Source organism: Diprion similis, chromosome 8 (assembly GCF_021155765.1).
Source record: "Diprion similis isolate iyDipSimi1 chromosome 8, iyDipSimi1.1, whole genome shotgun sequence".
In the NCBI taxonomy this organism is placed as follows: Eukaryota; Metazoa; Arthropoda; class Insecta; order Hymenoptera; family Diprionidae; genus Diprion; species Diprion similis.
The window spans coordinates 5,884,357-5,902,461 of NC_060112.1; the positions used below are offsets into that span (position 1 = coordinate 5,884,357).

General features: G+C 39.9%; 2 protein-coding genes across 2 annotated transcripts; both read right to left on the reverse strand.

Moving 5' to 3' along the window:
- Positions 1–9,220: 9,220 nt before the first annotated feature.
- Positions 9,221–14,787, reverse strand: LOC124408826 (solute carrier family 12 member 9). The gene is made up of 10 exons (XM_046886062.1): positions 14,227–14,787; positions 13,821–14,104; positions 13,598–13,732; positions 13,153–13,490; positions 11,806–12,019; positions 11,412–11,681; positions 11,136–11,343; positions 10,268–11,056; positions 9,739–10,176; positions 9,221–9,580 (listed from the first exon to the last, which is right to left on the reverse strand). The coding sequence occupies exons 2-10, from the start codon at positions 14,086–14,088 to the stop codon at positions 9,382–9,384; spliced, it is 2,859 nt and encodes a 952-aa protein (XP_046742018.1). The 5' UTR covers positions 14,089–14,104; positions 14,227–14,787; the 3' UTR covers positions 9,221–9,381.
- A 515-nt stretch (positions 14,788–15,302) lies between these two features.
- Positions 15,303–17,831, reverse strand: LOC124409257 (BUD13 homolog). The gene is made up of 5 exons (XM_046886765.1): positions 17,662–17,831; positions 16,213–17,518; positions 15,926–16,080; positions 15,587–15,771; positions 15,303–15,495 (listed from the first exon to the last, which is right to left on the reverse strand). Exons 1-5 carry the CDS (start codon positions 17,766–17,768, stop codon positions 15,323–15,325), a joined length of 1,926 nt encoding a protein of 641 aa, XP_046742721.1. The 5' UTR covers positions 17,769–17,831; the 3' UTR covers positions 15,303–15,322.
- Positions 17,832–18,105: the final 274 nt, after the last annotated feature.

Sequence of the window (18,105 nt, forward strand, 5' to 3'; positions counted from 1 at the left end):
AAGGGGTTAGCCTTACTTTTTTTGCGATTTTTGGAGCCGAAAATTTCTGGTCTCCGAATTGATTTGTATGACCGTTTCTTGGCTAATTGGAACCCCAGGAACTCAAAAAACACATTAGAAAAAGCGTAGGACCAACAGCAGAGAAATGACGATGGAAATCTGCAGTTTTTTGCGTGTAACTTTTGATCCGTTGCTCGCAGCGTATTGGGACTGCGCTCAATCGATTTCTCTCGCAAATTTACGTCGGAATAGTGCCCTAAAGAATTAATTGCAGCACTTTTCAAAGTCGTCGAAATTTTCGCCAAAAATTCAAAGGGGTTAGCCTTACTTTTTTTGCGATTTTTGGAGCCGAAAATTTCTGGTCTCCGAATTGATTTGTATGACCGTTTCTTGGCTAATTGGAACCCCAGGAACTCAAAAAACACATTAGAAAAAGCGTAGGACCAACAGCAGAGAAATGACGATGGAAATCTGCAGTTTTTTGCGTGTAACTTTTGATCCGTTGCTCGCAGCGTATTGGGACTGCGCTCAATCGATTTCTCTCGCAAAATTACGTCGGAATAGTGCCCTAAAGAATTAATTGCAGCACTTTTCAAAGTCGTCGAAATTTTCGCCAAAAATCCAAAGGGGTTAGCCTTACTTTTTTTGCGATTTTTGGAGCCGAAAATTTCTGGTCTCCGAATTGATTTGTATGACCGTTCCCTGGCTAATTGGAACCCCAGGAACTCAAAAAACACATTAGAAAAAGCGTAGGACCAACAGCAGAGAAATGACGATGGAAATCTGCAGTTTTTTGGCTGTAACTTTTGATCCGTTGCTTGCAGCGTATTGGGACTGCGCTCAATCGATTTCTCTCGCAAAATTACGTCGGAATAGTGCCCTAAAAAATTAATTGCAAAACTTTTCAAAGTCGTCGAAATTTTCGCCAAAAATCCAAAGGGGTTAGCCTTACTTTTTTTGCGATTTTTGGAGCCGAAAATTTCTGGTCTCCGAATTGATTTGTATGACCGTTTCTTGGCTAATTGGAACCCCAGGAACTCAAAAAACACATTCAAAAAAGCGTAGGACCAACAGCAGAGAAATGACGATGGAAATCTGCAGTTTTTTGGCTGTAACTTTTGATCCGTTGCTCGCAGCGTATTGGGACTGCGCTCAATCGATTTCTCTCGCAAAATTACGTCGGAATAGTGCCCTAAAGAATTAATTGCAGCACTTTTCAAAGTCGTCGAAATTTTCGCCAAAAATCCAAAGGGGTTAGCCTTACTTTTTTTGCGATTTTTGGAGCCGAAAATTTCTGGTCTCCGAATTGATTCGTATGACCGTTTCTTGGCTAAACGGAACCCCAGGAACTCAAAAAACACATTCAAAAAAGCGTAGGACCAACAGCAGAGAAATGACGATAGAAATCTACAGTTTTTGCCTGTAACTTTTGATCCGTTGCTCGCAGCGTATTGGGACTGCGCTCAATCGATTTCTCTCGCAAAATTACGTCGGAATAGTGCCCTAAAGAATTAATTGCAGCACTTTTCAAAGTCGTCGAAATTTTCGCCAAAAATCCAAAGGGGTTAGCCTTACTTTTTTTGCGATTTTTGGAGCCGAAAATTTCTGGTCTCCGAATTGATTTGTATGACCGTTTCTTGGCTAATTGGAACCCCAGGAACTCAAAAAACACATTCAAAAAAGCGTAGGACCAACAGCAGAGAAATGACGATGGAAATCTACAGTTTTTTGCCTGTAACTTTTGATCCGTTGCTCGCAGCGTATTGGGACTGCGCTCAATCGATTTCTCTCGCAAAATTACGTCGGAATAGTGCCCCAAAGAATTAATTGCAGCACTTTTCAAAGCCGTCGAAATTTTCGCCAAAAATCCAAAGGGGTTAGCCTTACTTTTTTTGCGATTTTTGGAGCCGAAAATTTCTGGTCTCCGAATTGATTTGTATGACCGTTTCTTGGCTAATTGGAACCCCAGGAACTCAAAAAACACATTAGAAAAAGCGTAGGACCAACAGCAGAGAAATGACGATGGAAATCTGCAGTTTTTTGCGTGTAACTTTTGATCCGTTGCTCGCAGCGTATTGGGACTGCGCTCAATCGATTTCTCTCGCAAATTTACGTCGGAATAGTGCCCTAAAGAATTAATTGCAGCACTTTTCAAAGTCGTCGAAATTTTCGCCAAAAATCCAAAGGGGTTAGCCTTACTTTTTTGCGATTTTTGGAGCCGAAAATTTCTGGTCTCCGAATTGATTCGTATGACCGTTTCTTGGCTAAACGGAACCCCAGGAACTCAAAAAACACATTAGAAAAAGCGTAAGACCAACAGCAGAGAAATGACGATGGAAATCTGCAGTTTTTTGGCTGTAACTTTTGATCCGTTGCTCGCAGCGTATTGGGACTGCGCTCAATCGATTTCTCTCGCAAAATTACGTCGGAATAGTGCCCTAAAGAATTAATTGCAGCACTTTTCAAAGTCGTCGAAATTTTCGCCAAAAATCCAAAGGGGTTAGCCTTACTTTTTTTGCGATTTTTGGAGCCGAAAATTTCTGGTCTCCGAATTGATTCGTATGACCGTTTCTTGGCTAAACGGAACCCCAGGAACTCAAAAAACACATTAGAAAAAGCGTAAAACCAACAGCAGAGAAATGACGATGGAAATCTGCAGTTTTTTGGCTGTAACTTTTGATCCGTTGCTCGCAGCGTATTGGGACTGCGCTCAATCGATTTCTCTCGCAAAATTACGTCGGAATAGTGCCCTAAAGAATTAATTGCAGCACTTTTCGAAGTCGTCGAAATTTTCGCCAAAAATTCAAAGGGGTTAGCCTTACTTTTTTTGCGATTTTTGGAGCCGAAAATTTCTGGTCTCCGAATTGATTTGTATGACCGTTTCTTGGCTAATTGGAACCCCAGGAACTCAAAAAACACATTAGAAAAAGCGTAGGACCAACAGCAGAGAAATGACGATGGAAATCTGCAGTTTTTTGCGTGTAACTTTTGATCCGTTGCTCGCAGCGTATTGGGACTGCGCTCAATCGATTTCTCTCGCAAAATTACGTCGGAATAGTGCCCTAAAGAATTAATTGCAGCACTTTTCAAAGTCGTCGAAATTTTCGCCAAAAATCCAAAGGGGTTAGCCTTACTTTTTTTGCGATTTTTGGAGCCGAAAATTTCTGGTCTCCGAATTGATTTGTATGACCGTTCCCTGGCTAATTGGAACCCCAGGAACTCAAAAAACACATTAGAAAAAGCGTAGGACCAACAGCAGAGAAATGACGATGGAAATCTGCAGTTTTTTGGCTGTAACTTTTGATCCGTTGCTTGCAGCGTATTGGGACTGCGCTCAATCGATTTCTCTCGCAAAATTACGTCGGAATAGTGCCCTAAAAAATTAATTGCAAAACTTTTCAAAGTCGTCGAAATTTTCGCCAAAAATCCAAAGGGGTTAGCCTTACTTTTTTTGCGATTTTTGGAGCCGAAAATTTCTGGTCTCCGAATTGATTTGTATGACCGTTTCTTGGCTAATTGGAACCCCAGGAACTCAAAAAACACATTCAAAAAAGCGTAGGACCAACAGCAGAGAAATGACGATGAAAATCTACAGTTTTTTGCCTGTAACTTTTGATCCGTTGCTCGCAGCGTATTGGGACTGCGCTCAATCGATTTCTCTCGCAAAATTACGTCGGAATAGTGCCCTAAAGAATTAATTGCAGCACTTTTCAAAGCCGTCGAAATTTTCGCCAAAAATCCAAAGGGGTTAGCCTTACTTTTTTTGCGATTTTTGGAGCCGAAAATTTCTGGTCTCCGAATTGATTTGTATGACCGTTTCTTGGCTAATTGGAACCCCAGGAACTCAAAAAACACATTAGAAAAAGCGTAGGACCAACAGCAGAGAAATGACGATGGAAATCTGCAGTTTTTTGCGTGTAACTTTTGATCCGTTGCTCGCAGCGTATTGGGACTGCGCTCAATCGATTTCTCTCGCAAATTTACGTCGGAATAGTGCCCTAAAGAATTAATTGCAGCACTTTTCAAAGTCGTCGAAATTTTCGCCAAAAATCCAAAGGGGTTAGCCTTACTTTTTTTGCGATTTTTGGAGCCGAAAATTTCTGGTCTCCGAATTGATTTGTATGACCGTTTCTTGGCTAATTGGAACCCCAGGAACTCAAAAAACACATTAGAAAAAGCGTAGGACCAACAGCAGAGAAATGACGATGGAAATCTGCAGTTTTTTGCCCGTAACTTTTGATCCGTTGCTCGCAGCGTATTGGGACTGCGCTCAATCGATTTCTCTCGCAAAATTACGTCGGAATAGTGCCCCAAAGAATTGATTGCAGCACTTTTCAAAGTCGTCGAAATTTTCGCCAAAAATCCAAAGGGGTTAGCCTCACTTTTTTTGCGATTTTTGGAGCCGAAAATTTCTGGTCTCCGAATTGATTTGTATGACCGTTTCTTGGCTAATTGGAACCCCAGGAACTCAAAAAACACATTCAAAAAAGCGTAGGACCAACAGCAGAGAAATGACGATAGAAATCTACAGTTTTTTGCCTGTAACTTTTGATCCGTTGCTCGCAGCGTATTGGGACTGCGCTCAATCGATTGCTCTCGCAAAATTACGTCGGAATAGTGCCCTAAAGAATTAATTGCAGCACTTTTCAAAGTCGTCGAAATTTTCGCCAAAAATCCAAAGGGGTTAGCCTTACTTTTTTTGCGATTTTTAGAGCCGAAAATTTCTGGTCTCCGAAATGATTCGTATGACCGTTTCTTGGCTAAACGGAACCCCAGGAACTCAAAAAACACATTAGAAAAAGCGTAAGACCAACAGCAGAGAAATGACAATGGAAATCTGCAGTTTTTTGGCTGTAACTTTTGATCCGTTGCTCGCAGCGTATTGGGACTGCGCTCAATCAATTTCTCTCGCAAAATTACGTCGGAATAGTGCCCTAAAGAATTAATTGCAGCACTTTTCAAAGTCGTCGAAATTTTCGCCAAAAATCCAAAGGGGTTAGCCTTACTTTTTTTGCGATTTTTGGAGCCGAAAATTTCTGGCCTCCGAATTGATTTGTATGACCGTTTCTTGGCTAAACGGAACCCCAGGAACTCAAAAAACACATTAGAAAAAGCGTAAGACCAACAGCAGAGAAATGACGATGGAAATCTGCAGTTTTTTGGCTGTAACTTTTGATCCGTTGCTCGCAGCGTATTGGGACTGCGCTCAATCGATTTCTCTCGCAAAATTACGTCGGAATAGTGCCCTAAAGAATTAATTGCAGCACTTTTCAAAGTCGTCGAATTTTTCGCCAAAAATCCAAAGGGGTTAGCCTTACTTTTTTTGCGATTTTTGGAGCCGAAAATTTCTGGTCTCCGAATTGATTTGTATGACCGTTTCTTGGCTAATTGTAACCCCAGGAACTCAAAAAACACATTAGAAAAAGCGTAGGACCAACAGCAGAGAAATGACGATGGAAATCTGCAGTTTTTTGGCTGTAACTTTTGATCCGTTGCTCGCAGCGTATTGGGACTGCGCTCAATCGATTTCTCTCGCAAAATTACGTCGGAATAGTGCCCTAAAAAATTAATTTGAGCACTTTTCAAAGTCGTCGAAATTTTCGCCAAAAATCCAAAGGGGTTAGCCTTACTTTTTTTGCGATTTTTGGAGCCGAAAATTTCTGGTCTCCGAATTGATTTGTATGACCGTTTCTTGGCTAATTGGAACCCCAGGAACTCAAAAAACACATTCAAAAAAGCGTAGGACCAACACCAGAGAAATGACGATGGAAATCTACAGTTTTTTGCCTGTAACTTTTGATCCGTTGCTCGCAGCGTATTGGGACTGCGCTCAATCGATTTCTCTCGCAAAATTACGTCGGAATAGTGCCCGAAAGAATTAATTGCAGCACTTTTCAAAGTCGTCGAAATTTTCGCCAAAAATCCAAAGGGGTTAGCCTTACTTTTTTTGCGATATTTGGAGCCGAAAATTTCTGGTCTCCGAAATGATTCGTATGACCGTTTCTTGGCTAAACGGAACCCCAGGAACTCAAAAAACACATTATAAAAAGCGTAGGACCAACAGCAGAGAAATGACGATGGAAATCTGCAGTTTTTTGCGTGTAACTTTTGATCCGTTGCTCGCAGCGTATTGGGACTGCGCTCAATCGATTTCTCTCGCAAATTTACGTCGGAATAGTGCCCTAAAAAATTAATTGCAGCACTTTTCAAAGTCGTCGAAATTTTCGCCAAAAATCCAAAGGGGTTAGCCTTACTTTTTTTGCGATTTTTGGAGCCGAAAATTTCTGGTCTCCGAATTGATTCGTATAACCGTTTCTTGGCTAAACGGAACCCCAGGAACTCAAAAAACACATTAGAAAAAGCGTAAGACCAACAGCAGAGAAATGACGATGGAAATCTGCAGTTTTTTGGCTGTAACTTTTGATCCGTTGCTCGCAGCGTATTGGGACTGCGCTCAATCGATTTCTCTCGCAAAATTACGTCGGAATAGTGCCCTAAAGAATTAATTGCAGCACTTTTCAAAGTCGTCGAAATTTTCGCCAAAAATCCAAAGGGGTTAGCCTTACTTTTTTTGCGACTTTTGGAGCCGAAAATTTCTGGTCTCCGAATTGATTTGTATGACCGTTTCTTGGCTAATTGGAACCCCAGGAACTCAAAAAACACATTAGAAAAAGCGTAGGACCAACAGCAGAGAAATGACGATGGAAATCTGCAGTTTTTTGCCTGTAACTTTTGATCCGTTGCTCGCAGCGTATTGGGACTGCGCTCAATCGATTTCTCTCGCAAAATTACGTCGGAATAGTGCCCCAAAGAATCGATTGCAGCACTTTTCAAAGTCGTCGAAATTTTCGCCAAAAATCCAAAGGGGTTAGCCTTCCTTTTTTTTCGATTTTTGGAGCCGAAAATTTCTGGTCTCCGAATTGATTTGTATGGCCGTTTCTTGGCTAATTGGAACCCCAGGAACTCAAAAAACACATTCAAAAAAGCGTAGGACCAACAGCAGAGAAATGACGATAGAAATCTACAGTTTTTGCCTGTAACTTTTGATCCGTTGCTCGCAGCGTATTGGGACTGCGCTCAATCGATTTCTCTCGCAAAATTACGTCGGAATAGTGCCCTAAAGAATTAATTGCAGCACTTTTCAAAGTCGTCGAAATTTTCGCCAAAAATCCAAAGGGGTTAGCCTTACTTTTTTTGCGATTTTTGGAGCCGAAAATTTCTGGTCTCCGAATTGATTTGTATGACCGTTTCTTGGCTAAACGGAACCCCAGGAACTCAAAAAACAAATTAGAAAAAGCGTACGACCAACAGCAGAGAAATGACGATGGAAATCTGCAGTTTTTTGGCTGTAACTTTTGATCCGTTGCTCGCAGCGTATTGGGACTGCGCTCAATCGATTTCTCTCGCAAAATTACGTCGGAATAGTGCCCTAAAGAATTAATAGCAGCACTTTTCAAAGTCGTCGAAATTTTCGCCAAAAATCCAAAGGGGTTAGCCTTACTTTTTTTGCGATTTTTGGAGCCGAAAATTTCTGGTCTCCGAATTGATTTGTATGACCGTTTCCTGGCTAATTGGAACCCCAGGAACTCAAAAAACACATTAGAAAAAGCGTAGGACCAACAGCAGAGAAATGACGATGGAAATCTGCAGTTTTTTGCCTGTAACTTTTGATCCATTGCTCGCAGCGTATTGGGACTGCGCTCAATCGATTTCTCTCGCAAAATTACGTCGGAATAGTGCCCCAAAGAATTGATTGCAGCACTTTTCAAAGTCGTCGAAATTTTCGCCAAAAATCCAAAGGGGTTAGCCTTACTTTTTTTGCGATTTTTGGAGCCGAAAATTTCTGGTCTCCGAATTGATTTGTATGACCGTTTCTTGGCTAATTGGAACCCCAGGAACTCAAAAAACACATTCAAAAAAGCGTAGGACCAACAGCAGAGAAATAACGATAGAAATCTACAGTTTTTTGCCTGTAACTTTTCATCCGTTGCTCGCAGCGTATTGGGACTGCGCTCAATCGATTTCTCTCGCAAAATTACGTCGGAATAGTACCCTAAAGAATTAATTGCAGCACTTTTTAAAGTCGTCGAAATTTTCGCCAAAAATCCAAAGGGGTTAGCCTTACTTTTTTTGCGATTTTTGGAGCCGAAAATTCCTGGCCTCCGAATTGATTTGTATGACCGTTTCTTGGCTAAACGGAACCCCAGGAACTCAAAAAACACATTAGAAAAAGCGTAAGACCAACAGCAGAGAAATGACGATGGAAATCTGCAGTTTTTTGGCTGTAACTTTTGATCCGTTGCTCGCAGCGTATTGGGACTGCGCTCAATCGATTTCTCTCGCAAAATTACGTCGGAATAGTGCCCTAAAGAATTAATTGCAGCACTTTCAAAAGTCGTCGAAATTTTCGCCAAAAATCCAAAGGGGTTAGCCTTACTTTTTTTGCGATTTTTGGAGCCGAAAATTTCTGGTCTCCGAATTGATTTGTACGACCGTTTCTTGGCTAATTGGAACCCCAGGAACTCAAAAAACACATTAGAAAAAGCGTAAGACCAACAGCAGAGAAATGACGATGGAAATCTGCAGTTTTTTGGCTGTAACTTTCGATCCGTTGCTCGCAGCGTATTGGGACTGCGCTCAATCGATTTCTCTCGCAAAATTACGTCGACGTAACATTCGAATGAATTGATTGCAGCGTTTTTCTAAGTCAACAAAAAATGGACGCCAGATATAACCGGAAAATGAATACTTCTCACTAGATCAGAATTATTCGACTCAGAATTGAGTCAACTAACCTCTTGTGAACTGATTGGACTCCAAGGAATTAAGAACGGGCATCAGAAATATCGTAGAACCATCAGCTGAAAAATCACCATCGAAGTCTTTCGATTTACGGTCTTAACTCTGATGCTCTGTTTCCAATGAGTTCAAACTACACGTAACCAAGCGTTTTTCTATTGACAAACTTATGAATAAAGTCCAAAGGACATTCTTTCCCTACTCGAAAATCGCGCTGCAAGGGCGTTTCAGAGACCATAGCATTATCCTATTGACTAAGGTATAAGAATTATAAAACTTGCACAGTTAAAATTTAAGTCATGGGTGCTCAACGTAAAAAACTGTGCAATTAATAGTTTCCAAATTAGATGTATTAAAATATTACAAGTTTCTTATATTCTGTAAATACAATACCTGAAAATTGGGTTGTAAAATTATTTTCTCTAACAACTAATGCAACAATCGATCATTGTCGGTTGCCTTCAAATACTCCTTACCTGTCATTATTCAATGTTCAATTTTACTATCTAGAATACCATATTCAATTACGTCAATCAAGGTATCTCAGTTACCAAATCACAGATATTTACGTAAAACTTGTGCTTATAAAGTTGTTGATGTTACAGCATTAAGTCCATGGATCAGAATTGTTGGTGGTAAGTTCGTTGTCAACAAAGACAGCGAATGAAGGTACTGGGGGTAGATTTCTTTCTCGTCTCTGGTGCTGGAGTCAGGTGGTGGCGGAAGGTAAATAAAAACTACTGCCGTGTTTGCTGAATTTTGCCGTATCAGCTTGTTGACACTGGAAAGTGATTAGATTTTAGTGCTATTATTTCTGGTGTATGAACAACAGTTGGAATGATTGTTCAAAATAATAAATCAAGTGTATTATAATCAACACTTCAAAGAAAATATGATTGTGCTATTGCATCATGTGATTCATTTTGTTCTAGTTCAAACCTGGATAAGTAAGATTCGGGTATATTGTTGGCCACGCCTTCCCTTTGATCCATGGTAGACGGATAGTCGCTGTCAGATGATTGAAACCCTGCCGAACCATTACTCTGCAATTCGTCAAGTAGCCTTGACCATTCCAAGACTTGGTTTATGGATGCTGAAATACGTAACATGTTCAAAAGTTCTCTCAATTTACGCTCGTTCAGTGAGTTCGGAAACTCGCTCGATGTTGATCCAAATGATTCAGCCACGTTCAAAATTGAGTGGTTCTGCATTGTTTCACAATGAAACACTCTGAGGTGTAAGTTTTTCCACACCGGCACCATGTTGATTATGCAGGCCAACTGCAGCATGAACAAAGACGAAGTGTCGAAAGGATCTTGGTCGGATGGTTGCAAGAAATTCACTGGCCAGACATCGATGTATTTCAAATTCGAACTTCTGTAAAAAGGTATAACAATCGTAAAAGGTGAATGAAATAAGTGAGACAGCGAAACAAATTTCACAGTGCAAAGACTCTGTGGTTACTCACTTGTTGATACTTGATTTGTCTAGCAAATGGAAGCTTCTGCAGAGGCATAAGTTTTTCTTCATTTTGAGGACATCAAGACACATTTTAACATATTGTACTTGATCAACAGTTCTCTCGGTGCCCATGTCTCTGAGTGGGAATACTTTAACAGTAGTCGATGCAACAGAGCTGTCAAACATGGATGTGGCGTATTGCGAGTTTTGAAAAAAATCCCGAGGCTCTTCCTGGTCATAAAATCCGAGTATAATCGTGTTCGGTTTCATGGCCCCCATACCTGAGAGGCGAATGAGCTGATGCAATCCTTCGCGAACACTCGGCGCAATGGTCAATTCTATAAATGCCTTAACTTTCATGTGATCGACTAGGCTCAACCAGTGCGGATATTCTTCTATTGTCGGGTCGGTCCTCTGTGCGAAGAATTGTCCAACTTTAACGTGTCCGATGACATATAAACCTCCCTTTTTCAAATCGTTTACAAAATCGATCAGTGGACAGGCCGACCTTGGCGAGGCTATCATCAAGAGCATTTGAGGACGCCAAAACTTGACGTGATCCTTGCGCGAGTCCAACATCAATAAGTACTTTCTGACTTGGTGGAATATGAGAGCCTGCGATATGCTGCCCCATGGTGCGTTTTTGCTGGGAGAGAACAGGTGCAGTACTATGACTAAAATTAAACAAAGTATTATACTGCTTGACGCGTAGATGCTGTTTATCACAAACATCATTATCAATGTTCCCAAGAGTCCTACGGTAGCGGTATACCAGGTAAAATAGTTGAAAGTTGGCCTGAAAGCGAAATATATGGATTGAAATTAAAATTTAGATAAACAGGAAAAATAGAAAATAACATTTCATTTGATTTTACCTAAAGTTTGGAGCACTGGCTAGCTCAAGTCCCAAGCACGCCAAGTTGGTTGCCAAATAGCTAAGCAAGAAGAGGACTGAATTAATCTGGGCAATTGTATTCAGCGATCCAACGAGCAGAATAATTTGGACCAAAAGCCAGGAGGTGAGAACGGCACTGATCGGATTTCCATGCCACGTTCCGTACAAAATATAATTCAAACCCGAACCTAGAAAGAGTTTTCCAATTGATGAATGCCGTATTCTTCATCACTGTGAATATAATCTTATTTCTCACCAAAAACATTGTCCTTTGCCAGTGCTTCCAACACTCTGCTCGAACCAATCAAGTTACTCAGTCCAGCACTGAATGTGGCGGTCAAAATACCGATCGCTACAAATGGCGGCCAGAGATTGATGGGCATTAGATAAATAAAATTGTTTTGCAATAAAAATCTACTGCTCGTCGCGGCAGTAAGTATTGACAGCAAGATGTAGCATATAAATGTGAACAACACTGCAGATAAGGTTCCCCTTGGTATATTTTTCGCCGGATTTTTCAGTTCACCTTAGGACACATAATCTGGTATTAGAAGTATTTTTAGTGTAAAAAAAGAACGCATTTTTCACTTGGCATTCAGTTATTGTGTTCTTGTTTCACATAATCACAACGAGAAAAACTCTTTTATTACCACTCATGTTCGCTCCAGCCATTATTCCTGTTACTCCACTGAATAACACACCAAAAACACTTGCAAAGTCAACGACTTTACCATTACTTGTGTAATCAGCCGTGTAATTGGTATAAAGATTTTCTATCAAGGTGGTAGAGAGCAGACCTGTGTACGTTCCATTTACGTGATATGTAGCATTTTGAACCAGGGTATTTGCAGCTGGTATTGGCACCTAAAAACCGGCTAAGTCAATGACTGGTAATGATAAAATTTAATTAAAGGCAAAAAACGATATAAATTTTTTTTATAAGATAGAATTTAGAATAGTAAATCTATTCCATAGCAACGCATTACTAAACTTTGTACTATTAACAAATATCAAGCGATACTACAAAAAAGCTAATTAGCATTCAAAGCAAGCCTGTTTGAAATATTCACATTGTTTGTGAACCAATTGCATGCAGTATATGGAATAATCATTAATGAATATAATAAATTCAAGTTTATGCTCTATATTATACTAACGGATAAATAATGAAAGTATATTTTTCTGAATAATTCGATGATCTGATACATTCAACTTCTCTTTCCTCTTAGCCAAACTACTAATATTAAACTTAAATTAAGTGAGCTATATCAACATAAATTATTTGGGCCGTCCCACATTTTGTATTACAGTTCTTGTTGGCATACATACTAAATGTCAGGACGACTATTGACTCATGCACTGGGGGAGCCTAAAACAATTTCTGTACCAAGATCACAGTTGTAGCCCGTTCAAATTTACTCGTACATTTTTGAGACATGATTGAGATGAAGCGTCATTTGAATGACAACTCACCTTTGCATTAAGCCTGTATGTCTGTGAGATCTTGTCGAATCTCAGGCTTATTGTAGCCTTTTTCCATGTCGGAATTTATGATCATAAGACATGCAGTCTTCGATGCTATTTCCAACGCAAACTGTGAACGAAATAGAAAACATTGTATGCTACGCCAATGTTTTCCTAGATATTGAAAATATTTGTTTGTTTAAAATTTGAATGTTGTAAAAAATATTTTTAGTTTACAACAATTTCTCAATGTCAACACCCAGTGATTTGCAATTAATAAATAACAACCGACATTATTGCTTGCTTATTTTTTGAGCTTAACTGATCATTGATTGAATAATAAACATGGAATGTCCAAGACTGTAAGCAATATAGGATGGCAATAACGGGTATGTATAGTACCAAGAAGCTTGTGGATCAGCAGGCTTGCTTTGAAGCGTGTCAAAAAATTGGCAACAGATTTAATTGAATAAGTATTCCAAAGAGAAAAATAAACTGTTCTAACGTAATGCTAAATCAATTCAAAAATTTACCTCACTTTGACCTTGTGCGAAAAAACTGATGAATACACTGCCCAGACAAATGCAGACAATGGCTAATATGACCGCACTTGTTTTTGCAAACATAGTTGCACCGATCAAACAGACAAATAAGTTTGCAGTATTCACAACAGAACAATACAGAAATCTCCACCATCTGCCATCTGGTAAAATAGGATTCTGGCCAATCAGGTAACCCGAGGGTCCGAAATTTTCCACTAAACCTTCGGCGAACCCAGATATACAAAGTGCACTGGAAACGATATTCGCCATGAAGAACAGAGTCCCAATTGAACCGCCAAACTCTGGACCCAGTGTTCTGCTGATCATGACTGATCAAGAGAATTGGAAAAGTAATAGCTGCTAAATTGTACTACACGAACATTGGTCGGCAATGCTTTGATCTTGAAGACATAAATTATTCTACAGGCAAGGATACAATACGCTCCACCCCCCTCAACGGCACCATTTGTTGAAATTGCGCAAACAGAGGCGACTGTGAAGACTAAAATTCCATACGCAATGACAAATTGAGTAAGCGTAACGAGTAGACCAGCATTTCCAACAATGTAGCCTGAAAATTCAAGGCAAACAATTGAAACCAGATAGATGCGCTTGGAAATCATTTGACAAGTATTTCGATATTGTGTGGAAAATTTTACCTATTCGGATAAATACCAAGGCACTGAACATGGAGAGGGTGACAGGGCTGAAAACACCGGCAAAGGTACCCAGGGTCCGACCTGGCTGCGGACCCAAAGTTCCAAATTCCACATACCCATCGCTCACAGTTTGAGATGATCTTCCAAAACTGAAAAGTCCACCGAGCCTCTGGAAAATTCCCCTTCCCGTAATAAGGGGAAGTTTCTCATTTTTCCCATGAATATTTACTGTGTCTGAGTTCGTTGACCCTGTTTCCGGGGCCAGCATTTTCCATACGCTTTACCTTCAACGAAAAACATTCCATCATTTATTTATTGCTTGTATACCACAAAGACTTACGATATACAGATGTGAGCTCATATGTCAGATATTTGAATAAAGAACAGTAAACAAACTATAATATACCTGAGGATTCCGAATAGTTGTTAATCGTACGTTAATTCATGGATTTTCTTTTGTCCTTTTCATAGGATAAAACAAGTGCATCAGTCAAGATTCAAGGTTTACAAGTGCGATTGAGTAACGGTCGTAAGTGGTTGAGAATTTATACTGTCAAACCGTCCTACATCAATCCTCGAGATAACGTGGGAATGCAACTGATCGCGGATGGGTGAAAACAAAGTACAAGTATATAAAAGAAAGAAACGCTCTTCCTAAATATCATCGAAATTAAATATGTATCCTATTACAGATATATTTATTCACACGTGGAAGGCTGCTCAAATCGTTTGCTCAATTTAATACGGATACTTTTTTCACAAGCCTGACATTTGACAGACCGCCAGATCACCAGAGCAGAAACATGACACACCGACTAACTGGTCACAGTTTCCTAGGTTCTGATTGTACCGTTGACCCTACCTTTCACCCGTCTGACTCATTAAGAGAATGTTATAGTCAGTTTTTACCGACCGCGTTAAATGTTACTTGTTTTGATGATCATCAAAGCCTGCGCATTACCGATGTAAAAATATCTAAATGCAATGCCAAATACAACTATCGAAAAAAAGTTTCGTTTCACGCGATACTGATGCCAAGAAATGTATTCCTGTAATTGAATTACCACAATACAGGAACACATTTCCGGGCCTTATTAGTTTCACATGAAACAAAAAAGTTTTTCGATCGGTAAAAACTGATCATAGTACTACACCCCCGAACATCTGACAGATTTCCTTCTTTACTGACCGATAAACCACAGATATTGACAGGTTTTTCTTTGTATTTATATTTATCCGTAAATCGTAAAATGAATAAATACATATTAAAAATATTAGGCATTTCTTTATTCATTGAATTCCAATAATTTTAAACTTTATTCTCCCCTAAGATAAAAAATACTTATATTAACTGACATAATTTATTCCCGATTGATGAGTACCGTAAGAAATAGAAATTTCTTGACGCGAGTTCCAAGGTACAGGTTGCATATCTACGAAATTTGAAACGAGCGAATCTGATTGATGTATCAGGAAAAATTTTATATATGTACATTTATTCACTACATGTCAGCGGTACTCCATTTATATGCTTCTTCCTGTACTGCCTTCCTCGCATTTTGTGCATCGAACCACTTCTTCTCATAACCGTTACTCCGATCTACACCATCCCAACGATATCCTGGTCGAATGCCAAAACGATTGGGCATGAAGGGTCCTTGGTACTTCGGTTTTTCTGAAATTTCATATTCAGAATAATTGGGTTTAGACTGCTATCTAAAATACGATTGCATTTGGCACAGATGTGTCATTTTTTCTTTCAATACCTGGCTCCTGTTTTCCCTCTTTAATCTGCTTCCGTTTTATGTAAGCTAGCATTGGATCCCCTTCTCTTTCCTGTGCTTTGAGTTCTCGCTCCAAATCCGCGTCGTCCGCGTACCTCGCCAGGGGTTTACTCATCTCGTACAAATCTCTGTCCAGCTTTTCTTTGTGGTCCTCAACTTGCTTCAAACTATAAATAAGATTGTATGCGTTAATTGAAGGTTCTAAGGTTACTTAGGTAATGTAAAAACTTATAAACTCAAATATTTGCGTAGACAACGATAATACGTAGCTCAGTAAATATGATGTGGTCATAATATCAACATATCCACAGAAAAACATACCCTCTTCCCCACTGAGCATATTTATCCTCCAATTCTTTTCGCTTTTCATCCTTCGCTTCTTTGTCGCGTCTTTCTGCTGCAAAGTCTCGTTTTCTCCCAGTTTTACGATCACGAAAGATTGGAGCCTGCCCAAAACCAGTTGTCTCCTCACTCATCTGAGAATAAAAATTCGTATCTTTGTCAGATAATAAAGATCTCGAATCATTCTAGTACAAATTTATTAAATTATCGAATAAGAAAAGCAATTTGCAATGCAATGGAGAGATCATGTCAAAATCAATAGGCACCTCTTGATAATTTTTAGTAGTGTTTTGTAAAGGCTTGGACTCTGGATCCAAATCTTCAAGATTCGTTTGAGCCTCCCTAGGTGGACTCAAATCAGGTGTCGAATCATCTTCATCCTTTCTGGAATGCTTATTTGCGCCTCTTTTTTTGCTATTTCGTTGCCTATCCCGAGGTGATAATGACCGTTCTTTATCACCCTCCTTTCTTCTCCTGCTGGTCAATTTCGTTCTGTCTTTTCTCGACTGTCGATTACTTCTCTCATGTTCTAATGAATTACTCCTATTTCTACGCTTCTCTAATTTGTAATCATCTTTTCCTCTAGATCGTGAAGAATCAAAACCTACAGATGGAGATGCTTTAGAAGTCCTATTGTCATACTTATCATGTCGTGAACTTCGGAACGAATTTTCATGTGTTTTCGAATGTTTACTACTAGAATCAAGTCTTTCAGCCTTTGAATGTCTGGGTGGGCTAAGATCTGAGTCTGAGACTTTTCTGACCCTCCGAGGCACACTTAAGTCATTGTCCTCAGAATTCGGCGAGACAGCGCTGCGTCGTTTTTTGGTTGATTTTCTGTGACTATATTCATCCAAATTAGAGTTCCTCTGGACTCTTCGAGGTGGGCTGCAGTCACTGTCCTCAGAGTTGGAAAGATTTTCAACCCGCGGTTTCTTCTTAGAAGATTTCTTGCACCTAGTTTCGTCTGAATCAGAATTTTTTCTGGCCCTGCGAGGTGGACTAATGTCGCTGTTTTCAGAACCTGAGGAATTTCTTGCAGGACTGGAAACTGCTCGTCTTTGTTTTTTTTTGAAAGATTTCCTACGGCGACTGGACTCTTCCAAGTCATCGTTTTTTTCTACTCTCCGAGGTGGACTGAAGTCAATGTCCTCCAAAGCAGGCGGCTTTTCATTCGGGTTAGAAACAGAACATTGACGGCGTTTCTTCGAAGATAATGTCTTACGGCCAGGTTCTTCCTGATCTGAATCATTTCTTTGCCTCAGAGGTGGTCTCCCTTTACCATCGTCAGAAGGAGAACGATTTCTGGGGTTGGAAGCAGGTATTCTACTTGACTGGCTTGTCGCCTCAGATATCTTCTCATTTCTGTCGATGCTCGTCACAGTTATATCTCCATCAATGTCGTCTGTTATAATTTTCCACCTTTTCTTGTCGGAGAAATCAACCGGACCACGTTCGTCGACAATACCAGCGATTTGTGGTCCATCTTCCGTATTGTTGTAAATGTCGAATTCGCCATCTTCAATTGCTCTCATATTTTTGAGATCAATGTCATCATCAATAATTGTAACACTGGAGAAAGTAAACCAAAATGAATGGATATTATTGCGCAATCGATTTTAAAATCGTGGTAATTCTATTTGGGGTTATTGCGACCTAACCTAATAATAAGCGCATTATTGCTTGATCAAACAGTCATACAAGATAACACTTACGTTTGAGACCCGATTTTGGGTTTCTTTTTTTTAATCTTCTTTTTATCCTTGCCGGATGATAGGTATTTCTTCAAATACTCTTTCTGATTTATCATTTTCTTATCCATCGTTTAGCGCGCATAACCTTACAGTTTGTTTTCATCTATACCTATTCATATCGTAGCTCGGCCTGTTCGCCAGGCAGAAGCCGTAATCACAGACAACGCCGTAATAAAGCTGCTTTTTCACGTGCAGCAAACAGCTGGATGCAGCGGCATCAAAATGCTCTCATTGGCTGCTTGATACTTTCGAGGTGTAGTGCGAGGGGGGGTCCTACTGTGTGCAGCAAATTCATGATTTGGTGTTTTCATCAGCATCTTGCTGTATTCATACACGGAAATTACTGTTCGAAGTAGATATGAAACTACTTTATACTGAGTGTGACCTTTCTACGGCAGTTGGTTT

Coding starts and splice junctions, on each gene's coding strand:
- LOC124409257 (XM_046886765.1), bottom strand. CDS start 17,768: ATGGATAAGAAAATGATAAATCAGAAAGAGTATTTGAAGAAATACCTA. Junction 16,081..16,212: donor CTACTAAAAATTATCAAGAG/GTGCCTATTGAT, acceptor TTTTATTCTCAG/ATGAGTGAGGAGACAACTGG. Junction 15,772..15,925: donor TATGCTCAGTGGGGAAGAGG/GTATGTTTTTCT, acceptor TCTTATTTATAG/TTTGAAGCAAGTTGAGGACC.
- LOC124408826 (XM_046886062.1), bottom strand. CDS start 14,088: ATGCTGGCCCCGGAAACAGGGTCAACGAACTCAGACACAGTAAATATT. Junction 11,344..11,411: donor GGCAAAGGACAATGTTTTTG/GTGAGAAATAAG, acceptor AACTCTTTCTAG/GTTCGGGTTTGAATTATATT. Junction 10,177..10,267: donor GACAAATCAAGTATCAACAA/GTGAGTAACCAC, acceptor ACCTTTTTACAG/AAGTTCGAATTTGAAATACA.